The 13,196-nt window shown below is 41.8% G+C and overlaps 1 protein-coding gene across 2 annotated transcripts in view; it reads left to right on the top strand.

Annotated features, from left to right (window-relative positions):
• Positions 1–9,453, top strand: part of LOC106567950 (microtubule-associated protein 6 homolog) — a 36,819-nt gene extending 27,366 nt beyond the window's left edge. Inside the window, exons 2-5 of one of the 2 annotated variants that reach the window (XM_014137865.2) lie at positions 3,248–3,467; positions 3,783–4,015; positions 7,363–7,473; positions 8,909–9,453. In XM_014137865.2, the coding sequence (XP_013993340.1) occupies positions 3,248–3,467; positions 3,783–4,015; positions 7,363–7,473; positions 8,909–9,053 (709 nt within the window). In that variant the 3' untranslated portion in view covers positions 9,054–9,453. The remainder of the gene's footprint in view (positions 1–3,247; positions 3,468–3,782; positions 4,016–7,362; positions 7,474–8,908) is intronic. The other variant, XM_014137866.2, reaches the window with a different exon arrangement.
• The last annotated feature ends 3,743 nt before the right edge of the window (positions 9,454–13,196 follow it).

The following is a 13,196-nucleotide window of genomic DNA, read 5'->3' as shown; positions in this document are numbered from 1 at the left end:
TCTGAGAATTTATAGCACGACTTTTAATGCTCCTTGGTTGGGGTCTGAGCAGATTATTTGTTGCGATTGCAAACGTAATAAAATGGTGGTCCGATAGTCCAGGATTATGAGGAAAAACATTAAGATCCACAACATTTATTCCATGGGACAAAACGAGGTCCAGAGGATGACTGTGGCAGTGAGTAGGTCCAGAGACATGTTGGACAAAGCTCACTGAGTCGATGATGGCTCCGAAAGCCTTTTGGAGTGGGTCTGTGGACTTTTCCATGTGAATATTAAAGTCACCAAAAATTACTACAGGGTCCGATAGGAATTCAGGGAACTCAGTGAGGAACGCTGCATATGGCCCAGGAGGCCTGTAAACAGTAGCTATAAAAAGTGATTGAGTAGGCTGCATAGATTTCATGACTAGAAGCTCAAAAGACGAAAACGTCGTTGTTGGGTTTTTTTGTAAATTGAAATTTGCTATCGTAAATGTTAGCAACACCTCCGCCTTTGCGGGATGCGCGGGGGATATGGTCACTAGTGTAACCAGGGGGTGAGGCCTCATTTAACACAGTAAATTCATCAGGCTTAAGCCATGTTTCAGTCAGGCCAATCACATCAAGATTATGATCAGTGATTAGTTCATTGGCTATATGTCACGGGTATCGTCGGTGAAGGAGGACCAAAATGCAGCAGGACTGTGTTTGTTCATTGTGAACATTTATTAAATCAAAATGAACTCAAAAACAACAAACAAGAGAACGACCGATCCATTGACAGTCTGGCAAGGCACAGGGCGAAACACAGAACAATCTCCCACAAATGACAAACACAAACACACCCTAATATATGGGACTCTCAATCAAAGGCAAATAGACAACACCTGCCTTCAACTGAGAGTCCCAACCCCAATTAACCAAACATAGAAACAGACACACTAGACTAAACATAGAATACATGAAAACCAAACAGTGCCCAAAACCCCGGAATACTTAAATCAAATGCCCCTTCAACAAACACACCACCCCGAACCACATAAAACAAATACCCTCTGCCACGTCCTGACCAAACTACAATACCAATTAACCCTTATACTGGCCAGGACGTGACACTATAACTGCCTTTGAAGTGAGGGATCTAACATTAAGTAGTCCTATTTTGAGATGTGAGGTATCACAATCTCTTTCAATAATGGCAGGGATGGAGGAGGTCTTTATACTAGTGAGATTGCTAAGGCGAACACCGCCATCTTTAATTTTGCCCAACCTAGGTCGAGGCACAGACACGGTCTCAATGGGGATAGCTGAGCTGACTACACTGACTGTGCTAGTGGCAGACTCCACTAAGCTGGCAGGCTGGCTAACAGCCTGCTGCCTGGCCTGCACCCTATTTCATTGTGGAGCTAGGGGAGTTAGAGCCCTGTCTATGTTCGTAGATAAGATGAGAGCACCCCTCCAGCTAGGATGGTGTCCGTCACTCCTCAACAGGCCAGGCTTGGTCCTGTTTGTGGGTGAGTCCCTGAAAGAGGGCCAATTATTTACAAATTCTATCTTTTGGGAGGGGCAGAAAACAGTTTTCAACCAGCGATTGAGTTGTGAGACTCTGCTGTAGAGCTCATCACTCCCCCTAACTGGGAGGGGGCCAGAGACAATTAATCGATTGTTACATATTGTTACCCTTGCTACATATTCGTCGCCAAACCCACTGGCTCCAGGTCATCTATAAGTCTTTGCTAGGTAAAGCCCCGCCTTATCTCAGCTCACTGGTCACCATAGAAACACCCACCCATAGCATGCGCTCCAGCAGGTATATTTCACTGGTCATCCCCAAAGCCAACACTTCCTTTGGCCGCCTTTCCTTCCAGTTCTCTGCTGCCAATGACTGGAACGAATTGCAAAAATCACTGAAGCTGGAGACTTATATCTCCCTCTCTAACTTTAAGCATCAGCTGTCAGAGCAGCTTACCGATCACTGTACCTGTACACAGCCAATCTGTAAAAATCACATCCAACTACCTCATCCCCATACTGTTATTTATCTTCTTGCTCTTTTGCACCCCAGTATCTCTACTTGCACATCATCATCTGCACATCTATCACTCCAGTGTTAATCCTAAATTGTAATTATTTCGACTCTATGGCCTATTTATTGCCTTACCTCCCTACTCTTCTACATTTGCACACACTGTATATAGATTTTTTTCTATTGTGTTATTGACTGTACGTTTGTTTATGACCTTCCCTGTGGCTCAGTTGGTAGAGCATGGTGTTTGCAACGCCAGGGTTGTAGGTTTGATTCCCACGGGGGGCCAGTACAACAACAAAAATAAATGCATGAAATGAAATGGATGCATTCACTACTGTAAGTCGCTCTGGATAAGAGCGTCTGCTAAAATGTGTAACTCTATGTTGTTGTTTTTGTCACACTGCTTTGCTTTATCTTGGCCAGGTCACAGTTGTAAATGAGAACTTGTTCTCAACTGGCCTACCTGGTTAAATAAAGGTGAAATAAAAATAAAGAAATACAAGTTGTAATGAATGAATGTTTCCACCTGACCTTCCAATAAGTTAAGTGAGTGTAAGTTAATATGTCATCCTTCAGCTGCCCATCAGTGAGAAGACTATCATGTAGTCATTTATGGAAAATCAGGTCTGCTTTTATGAGTTCAAAATCCATTACAACTTTTAAAATCAACTTTATCTATGATGGGCAGTTCAATCTAAAACTCCAATTAGTAGCAACATGTTCGTTTATATACCTGCTATAGAATTGATAGTGAACAGATCTCACTTTGATGCATATCTCTAATTGCTCTTGGATGTGTTTGGAGGTTGGCTCGTCCTGTACAGAACCCCTCTATGAGACAGACTAGAGGTCAGGCTGTTCTGTGTGAAAGCAATGGAGATGACCTTCTGAAGAACTGCTGTGTCCGGACTATATTAAACACCTGAGCCGCTGGCTGCCTGGCGCAGTCACCACCCAGCTCCTATACATTACATACACCCACTCACTCATACTGTGGGAGAGACCCAGTCATTCCACTACATCTATTTCTATTTCCAAACAGTTCTATGTAAATGTACTTGTTTGTAAGTGACTGCTTCATATTTCATGGGGTTTTTGAATGCCTACATGCTGCAACACAAATTGCCCTTTGGGACAATACAGATTTAGTCTTCTCTCCTGTCTATAAATAGATTGTAGGTTGAAATGTGAAGAGAGCTTTTTTACTGAGTGTATTTGGTGCTGATTCTTCTCGTAGGACGGAGTTCAAAGCCCACAGGGATGTGAAGCCAGTGAAGCTGATCCGAGCCAAGTCCCAGTACCTTCCCCCTGATGAGAAGACCAGCCTGGAGACCAGCTATAGCGCCACCTACAGGGGAGAGCAGGGCAAACAGCAACCCAACGACAACAAGGCTGTGGACAGGAGGAGGATACGCAGCCTGTACAATGAGCCCTACAAAGGCCTACAAGAGACCAAGGTGAGAACGCTTTAGATCATGTCCTATTGACTACTCCCATGGTACAGCCATAATGCAGTTAATCTCCTATTCAGAACCACAGCCTTGCAGAGTGCGTTTTCAAACCCACTGTAATGACAGAATCTTTCTCTTGGAGGGCTGCTGTTCTCTTTACTGTGTATGTTGTGATGGCAAATCATATCAGTAATACTGAAGCAAACACAATATCAAACCGAGGAGTTACAGCTCTTTGCAGAGTCATTTACACCTGCTGCTAATGTCTTTGGGGATGGTATATATAAATAATCTCCATCTTCCCCCATCCCCTGTGCCTAGGTTGAGAGGTCTAACAGTGCTCCCCGATCCAAACCCAAAAAGGCGGGCACCACGGTAGCTAGTCAGGGCGGCAAACCTGTCAAGAAGGCCAAAGAGCAGAAGCAGCCGGGCAGCAGAGCACTGCGGGGCACCAAGAAGACGACCTCTGAGAACCAGCCCACTGAGTCCGGGCCTGCGGAGGGGGACAAGGAGAAAAGTAAAGAGATGAACAACAAACTGGCTGAGGCAAAAGAGTAAAAATCATTTAGCACTACTTTTTATTCTTCTTTGGGGGAAAGAACACGAAGGCTGCAAAATTAATTAGAAGTTCTCATCCCTTTTATGTTTTGTCTCTCTCGCTCTCTCGCTCTCTCTCTCTCTCTCTCTCTCTCTCTCTCTCTCTAACTCTCTAACTCTCTTTCCCTCTCTTCTCTCTGCCTCTTGGCTAAGTTAGATGTAGTTACAGTAAATGTCAGGGTTGTGACATGACATGTTGTTGCTTCCCCGCCTCCCATTACATTAGATCACCATAGTAACAAGGGGGCATGTTCATCCGCTTCCTCTGCTCCCCGATGCCACCCTCCACCCCCCTCTCTCCACGTCTCCATCTCAAGGTTACCATGGCTACCGGCTGCCTGGTTAGCCAATGAATGGCACGTGCTATTGTTGCATGAGCCCACCGACTAGCAATCCTGTGTGGTTGGCTTCCATATTCCAACTGAACAGATTGCTTTGTTGAGTTTATCAAGGATTTTTGGGAATGAGAAGACCATGTAAATTGGCTCAGTGACTGGACTCAATTTCTGTAGCTGTAACTTTCAAATGTATGCAAAGATACATTTATAAATGTGTGCATAGACACATTAGATACTCATCTAGGATAACGGTCTGAAAATCTTTGATAAATGTGCAGCTTGGAGTGTATCAATCCATGGCTGAGTTTGTGCCTGCTCTGTATTTCCTGGATGCTGTCTTCTTGAGCAGGGCTCCAAGTCAGTCTGTTTTCAGATTGGCATTACTAAGATGCTTTGTTCAACTTTGCCATCATTCTTGAATGCAATGTCTAATTTTGTAAACCTAATAACTATGTTGATTGTGGATGATGTGGGAATGGTTTTGAACAAATAATTGTCAGGACAACATTTAAAACCTCATACCCTCTCATTCAAATTGTTCTCTCTCTTCGCAGTCAAATTCATTCATCAAGTTATTTTAGAGGTCAGACAAGGCTATCTTGTTTCATCAACCTTGTTGCCAAGCTGGGAGCCATCTGGGTTACTGTAACATGATTATGCATTACTAGACCAGTCATTTGCACAGCAGATGAGAATTTCCACTGAATTAAATGTTACTATCATGCAATTATAATTACATTCAGCATTAAAAAAAACTACATTACATTTCACTGAGTCACGATAGAAATGTGATATTGTGGCTCTATGGTCTTTAGCTATACTTTCACCCAGCCCATATACACTCTATGTAGCTATAGCTAGGACACACACACAGAGTCATGGTTGACTGGAACCAACATGATTATTTAGGCCCCCATGGCACTAGCAGATGAGAGAAGCCAACAACATTGTTCACATCCCAGAGGTCAGAAGAGGTGCATGGCTGGATGTGATACTAGTTAAAACTCTTTCTCTCTTTCAGCAGATTCATGGTTTTATAATTATATGTTATTTATTGTTTTATTTATTCATCTATTTATTTGGGTATAAAACACGAATTACTTCTGCTAATACCATTATTGTAACATACCCCCAAAAATGTGTCTGCGATGTTATGGTAAGTTGAATGCTGGCCGTTTGGAATGTTTATTTTTCTGGACGTATTGTTTCTGTCTTTGTTTCTGGTTTATGCATGTTGTGTCTCGATGTTTCTGTCTAGCATGGGCCTCAAACAACTGGCCTCTTCCCTGGACCAGGGGTGTGTGTGTGTGTGTGTGTGTGTGTGTGTGTGTGTGTGTGTGTGTGTGTGTGTGTGTGTGTGTGTGTGTGTGTGTGTGTGTGTGTGTGTGTGTGTTTCATTAGGTTGAGAAGATTACGTGTAGATGTCAAGATTATATTAAACACATTCAACTCCAAATATATCTCTCCTCTGCTGCCTTCTATGGCAATCTAAATATAGTAGGCATAGGCTACCAATGTAGAACGACTTGATATTCTCACCTGTGATTTGATTGAATTAGGACAAGCAGCGAAACTACATTTTATATTTGGTTTACATTTGTATCATAGTTCTGCATATGTATGCAGTTTCTTGAATGGGATATATTGAGCGAGCAAGGAAAATGATCTGTATTACAAACATAAACCTCATTATGTCAAAATGAATCAGTTTGTATTGGTTGTATAGTGCCAGTAGAGCTCTATTGGCTACTACACATGTCTACTTGTGTCTTAGCAGACAGTAGTAAAGACCAGAACAGCGTTTCAGACTCCTGGGATGGCATAGACCACAATAGAGCAGTGCATTGTGCTGTGCAGGACTTGCTTGTCATGGGCCACCCCACACTCCCCAGTCTCTCTCTTGTGTTGTTGTCATCTGTTGTGCTAGTCAGAGTCCCCTGGCTCCCTCCCCTCCATTTTGAATACTGGAGTGTGTTGTCTCTCCATTTGCCATGGTGGTGTCTTGAGTTAGTATGTCACAATGAACCACCATGCCATATTCCGCTTAGACTGAGCATGTGCCCACGGAGCGGAGGGTGAGGGCCATCTCATTAGCATTTTGCAGCCTTTGGTTGGGGGGGGTCTTTCTCTCGTAACACAGGAAGGGGTGTCGGGGGGGGGGGTCATACATGTAAAGTACTGGCACACAGCTCATCCGGTGCTATCGATCTTTAATCCAAGCATTAGGAACAAAAAAATTATAGAAAGTGATAATGGTACAAAGAAGTTACAGAATGTATTGGACACAAATATTTTACTGTGACGTGCTTGTGTTTCTCTCTGCTTGCTCCTATTTACTGAAATATTATGAATAAATGGAAAAGCAGAAAAAGCTGTGTCCTCTTGGTTCTTTGTGTTGAAACGTATGGAGGAGGAGGGTGAAAGAACAGTGGTTGCAGGTATTTGTTGAATTGTTTTTGTCTCTTTGTCTTTGTGAGACATGAGATGCTTTTTAGTGAGTGAATCCACATGGAAGAGAATTTTGCCTTCAGGTTTTCTTTAGCGCTTATCAAAGACATTCTGGCATGAGTTCTGACATCCTTCAAAGGGCTTGCGTATTGCTGCTACACTATGTGAGAGCTGAGGAATATATTATTTTGCATCATGTGTCCAAATATATTCAAAGACCTTGCCCAAATTATACAGAAATATGCAAGTTAAGGATGGGTAGAACATTATTCCAGAATTGGATGTCATGTATTTACTGGGCCAACAAACTGTATGATTAATGAAATGTTCTTTCTCTGCGTGTAACAAATGTGACATTTGGATATTTCTAAAATCATTATAATCATGTAATTACTATATTTTCCAGCTTCATCTGGTATCGATATTAGCTTTTCGAGGATGTCAAATTTGGATATGCTGTGCAAGGTGAAATCCTACCTCTAGAAAACCTAATGAGTGACATTCTGATTCATTTGAAGGGTTGTGCTAAAACAGTACCACTACATACAGCTCTGTCAGCCAATCCGTGATACAGGCTGGGTGCAGACGCTAAAGCAACACCTGTGGGGCTGTACACTACCCATTCCAAGGTAACCTAAAAACACACCCAGCCGCCACAAGCCACAAATCTCTCATTCATATGTGCTCATAAGATGTATTTCAAAGTCATGATTTTTTAAATATTTGATAGTGGCACAGTTTTGTTTTGAAAATCGTTGTACTCCGATACAGTTCCCACCAGGTCAGATCCCTCATATATTTCTCTTCCATATGGAAACTAGAGTAGGGGAATGAGTGTGTGGGGCTGTCTGTCTGTGTGAATGCTTGGCTGTCATGTCCTATAAAGTACGTATGTCTCCTTAAGGTTCCTCTCTTAAGGAGGCCTTGGGTCTGTCTTGTTGTAGTAGAATGGCTATAGTCCAGACCATCTTGGAATCCCCCCTTGAGCTACTGGAAGATGCTAGATGCATTCATTGCTCCTGGTTATAAGAAATAGGTCAAGGCTAAACAAATTGCATGGCTGTGTAGTAAAATGTGACTTTTGAATTATTCACACAGATGACTAGAGATCACCCATCCTTTTCCATTTTTAGAGCAACTGGATTAAACCTACCGTGCAACCACTATTATTTGATATAACATATCGTAATTACACACATGTTACCAGTGTGATTATATATAAATGATTAATAAACCTGTGGGTAAACACACCTACAGATATATGTTTATAATAACACATAGTTATCCTTTTTAGTTTGATCATTTTCATCATTTGATGTAATGTTGTTATGGTGTCTGAGTGGGACCTGCAATCCAAATGTTATATAATATTACAAAATGTGTGGTTATTTTATATGGGCTGGTACTAAATCTGAATTGTTTATTGAAAATATGTCGATTCAATGTTTATTGGGGTGCATGGTCGGAATAGAGTGGGGAGGTACAGTAGTTCTAGCTTTGGAGAGAGCCAGTTCTGCTACTGGAGAAGATAGTAAGTGCATGTTTTAGTCCCCTCAATTTCATTTTAGATTATATTATTCCTGAATGTCCTGTGGCTGTTTATCCTTGAACACCCTGAGACTCTCATTAGACTCTCATTATTCCCGTTAGTGTGCTCTAGCTTTTAGTCTCAGAAGGTTTCAGCTGACAAATTGGATTCAAACTCAGAGAGCAGTGGCTATTTATTGATCTGAACATAACACAAAATCCTAACTTTGATTGAAGAAACATTTTAACCTTTGTTTGGAATTGAGGAAGGTAGGCGGGCGAACGATGTTTTTTTGTGCTATTTTAGGTTTGACGTGATAAGAAACCAAGAGCGAGCTTTAGCTGCTTTCTCTGAGACTGAGCTTCACATCTCCACTGTGGCAGTATAATGTTGCCCTCTGATATGAGTAGTCACAGGGTGCTCAACTCAACTCAGCAAAATTCTTTGTGATTGGCCTCTGAGAAATGCCTCATCTTGTGTCTCTTTGTTTTTGTCTTTTTCTTTGTGTCTTAACTCTGTGCTGCCTCGCCTCCTAGAGAGCTTAATGACGAGGTTCTCCGACCCGGTGATCATCATTCCCAGGGTGCCGTTGGAGGAGAACCAGAACCACTGGAGGAAAGACCCGAACCACGGAGGAGCGGCGTAGTTGTGCACTTTGCCCCAGATGTAAAGTATGAGTAGATCCACTAGATCTGTACTGTAGGGACATACTGTGCTGTAGGCCTATGGTATACAGGGAGGGACTGCTGTCCTGTTCTGTACTGTACATATCTAGTATTTTCAACTCAGTTCTATTGGGAAAAGAGAAATACCCCATTAACAACACCTCTGCATGAGGAGGCAAACCAAAATAGGATGCACGTAGCGTGTTTGAAACAGCTTTAGGGCAGTGCGGTCATAGCTGTTTGAGCAAATGCAAATGCAAAAGGTGCTATAAGTTTAATTTCCGTTACATGCTTTTGTTTTAAGAGAATGTTTTAATTTAGTAATGATGTTAGAAATGCCAAACCATAAAGTGCTTATTGAAAGAAAAAAAAGAACTGTATATTGATCAATTCAAATGCAAATAAATATAGATAACTTGCTGATTTGCTAATCTGTGTTGTATTTTTATTGGTGTGTGACTTATTGGTGTTAGTTTAGAACAGACCAAGAAGCTATCCACAACTCAGAGTACACTGAAGAAGATAGAACTGACACTGAAAAGCACAGTTGGAAAATAGCCTACAATAAACACACTTCAAAATGAAACATGTGAAACACACTCACATAATAATATCGAGGTTCTCGGGCAACCCCTTTTTACATGCTTTAGGACACATATTCCTTTTTCATTTACTGTATGACTCATTCTAGTCTAGTGAATATTTGTGTGAGAGTGCTTGTATGCTCTGTTTACTCTGGATAAGCGCTTGTGTGAAAGGGGTTTTAGGGCTTGGCTAAAGCAGCTATTTCTCTGTTACTCTTCATATTGCTCTTCATTAAATACCCCTCTCCCTTTTCTTTGATTATGAAGTGAAAGATGAGAATGAATTTGTATTGGATGATAAAGTGATAAGTATGCACATACGTTATCTGATTATACAGATGTGCTCTGCTGACTCATTCTCCTCAATGTGCCTACACCCAGAGGAGTAAACACACACACACACACACACACACACACACACACACACACACACACACACACACACACACACACACACACACACACACACACACACACACACACACACACACACACACACACACACACACACACACAGACACACACACACACACACACACAGAGACACACACACACACACGCAAGCACACACACGCACGCATGCACACAAAACTTTTATGTGAAGCCTTCACATCTTCACATGATGCCACATAGACTTGAGCTGCTCATCAGGATTGGAGGACTCGTATCTCTAAGTTTGATTCTCCTCCTATAGACTGTGTCTCATGACTACATGGAGGACTCATATCTCTAAGGATGAGTCATGGAAGGATGATTCTCTTCCTATAGACTGTGTTCCATTACTACATGGAGGACTCGTATCTCTAAGGATGAGTCATGAAAGGATGATTCTCCTCCTATAGACTGTGTCTCATGACTTCATGCAGGACTCATATCTCTAAGGATGAGTCATGGAAGGATGCTTCTCCTCCTATAGACTGTGTCTCATAACTACATGGAGGACTTGTATCTCTAAGGATGAGTCATGGAAGGATGAGTCTCCTCCTATAGGCTGTGTCTCATCACTCTCATCACCCTATTCCACATCAAGTAACTCATGCCAGCAGTAAAATTTGATTTAAAAAAAACAGCTAAAAATACACCTTATGGAACAGCAGGGACTGTGAAGAAACACAAACATAGACACATGCATACAAACACACAATAACATGCGCACTATACACACATGTACACATGGATTTTGTGTTGTAGATATGTGGTAGTAGAGTAGATGCCTGAGGGCACACACTTAATATTTTGTGAAATCTGTTATGAATGTATTGTAATGTTTTTAAAACGTAGAAACTGCCTTAATTTTGCTGGACCCCAGGAAGAGTAGTGGGGATCCATAATAAATATAAATACAATACACATAAGTCTCCTCCTACTACCAGTAAACATTTCCGCTATCTACAGTACTTACAATGTTCAAAAGCAATGAATAGTAAATCATAGCCTACAAACCTTCCAGCTAGAATATTTTTGTACAGTTATTGTCGGTCATAATGATTAGAGGAGATTTTCAGCAATTGTCCACATAAAACTGTTGTCTATGACAGGAACAGGGTAGAGGGGAGGGGCACCAATGAATCCTCCCCAGTATTGGAGAGCACAGTGTTGACCCGTATTGACCTTTGACCTAGTGACTGTATGGCAATCACCATCTTCCCTTAAGCTTACCGTATGCATCCCAGTCAAAAAAGTTCGCACATATATTATGCTGAAATGTTGTGCCGTTTTTGTTTGTTTTGGTGTTCGGCAGCATTCGGCAGAGTTATTTTCGGCTGTTGCTGAAGTCTACGCCTCCTCGTCGGTGATTGATCCACAGTAGGAATTCTTCATTGAAGTGTTAGTTGTCATTCAATGACAGTCGACTAGTTTTCATGCACATTATTTAACTTGAGAAATACTGGACCAAATATATGTAAAAGTGCATGACTAAAGGCTTCAGCATGCTTCACTTCGGCTGGCCGAACTCGCATACTCGCATAAAAGACCTTCGCTTGAAAAATGAGAAAAAAGCGTCAATAGTATTGTTCACCAATTTTGAGACGCCGTAGCCAGTATAAACTTCCTCAAAATAGTCAGAATTAATCTAAGTTAACTCAAGAAATCTGTCATTAATTTAGAAGTTTTTGCAGAGAAGATTTTAGTCGCGCAATTTTACATCTAACTAAGATGTTTGGTGCAGTATTTCTCAAAGAAATGTTTTGCAAGATGCAAAACTAAAATTATAAAAAAATTAAGATATGAATAATCAAAAGATTTAATTGAATAAAATTGACTAATTCAAAGAACAAAAAAAAATTATAATAATATAGGCCTAAATGCTCAAGCGCACACATTTGTTCTGACTGTCCGCTCAGACTAACAGCCTCACCTGTTGTTCCTGTCAATCAGACACGCAGTGTCAATCAATGAACCAAAGATGCGTGAGGGAGGGCCGAGCTAACTCGTTCAGTCACACACTTAGCAGCCGAGGAGAGAGAGGAAGGACAGCTGTGAAAACAAAAGCTGGAAAATGAGTCGGAAGCACAGTAGCATTTGGATGCATTTTAATAATGTAGACAATGTTAGAGCAGAGTGTAGAATTTGCCAAAACAAAATCTCATATACAGCCGGTTCTACGCACAACCTACACCGGCATATGCGAACTGTACACCCAACTGTGAAGCTAGCTGTAGCAGAGCTTCGAGAAACTAGCGGGCCTGCTAGTGATAGTGGTGGAGCCAGCACCTCCACACGTGGAGATGTATCCACTCAGTCAAGTAGGCCTACTCCGCGACCCACAGCAACACGTTCTTCTATAGACCAGTTTATGCCAAAGTCTATGTCTGTAGCAAAACAAGGCCATATTGATATTGCATAGGCTAAAATGATTGCCACCGATTTCCAGCCATTTTCGATCGTGGAGGACAGAGGTTTAAGAAATGATAGCAATAGTCTAAATCCAATGTACACAATTCCAAGCAGGAAAACCCTTTCAAAATCACTTATTCCACAACTGTACGAGAGCACACAGGCTTCAGTGCGGGAAAGAGTCCAAAAAGCAACTGCAGTTTGCCTTACCACTGACTGCTGGACATCAAGGGTAACCACTTCTTACATGTCGGTTACATGTCACTTCATTGAAGATTTTTTGACGTCTAGCTGTCTTCTGGACTGCTTTGAGTTCAGCGACAGACACACCTCAGAGAACTTGGCAGAGGAACTGTTGAGAGTGGCCAGAGAATGGCAAGTAGATGGAAAAGTGGTCTGTTGTGTTAGCAACAATGCAGCTAACATAACCAAAGATAACCAAAATGGAACCATCATCCATGTCTTGCCCACATAATCAACCTGATTGTAAGAGATGCTCTGAAGGTGATGAAGCCCACTGTGGACAAAGTGAAAGCAGCTGTGGAATACTTCCACAGGAGCACAGTAGGTGCTGAAAAACTAAAGTCTACACAACGCAGATGGGGATGCCTGAGCTGAGGCCTAAACAAGACTGCACTACAAGGTGGAATTCAACATTTTATATGTTGAAGCAGTTTGATGCCATCATCTCTACCCTGGCCATTGTCAATGCACCTGTTGATGCTCTGACCCAAGAG

The sequence above is a fragment of the Salmo salar genome, chromosome ssa13, assembly GCF_905237065.1.
Source record: "Salmo salar chromosome ssa13, Ssal_v3.1, whole genome shotgun sequence".
Taxonomy (NCBI): Eukaryota; Metazoa; Chordata; class Actinopteri; order Salmoniformes; family Salmonidae; genus Salmo; species Salmo salar.
The sequence above is the reverse complement of the archived record's forward strand: the minus strand, read 5'-3'. Positions and strand labels throughout refer to the sequence as shown.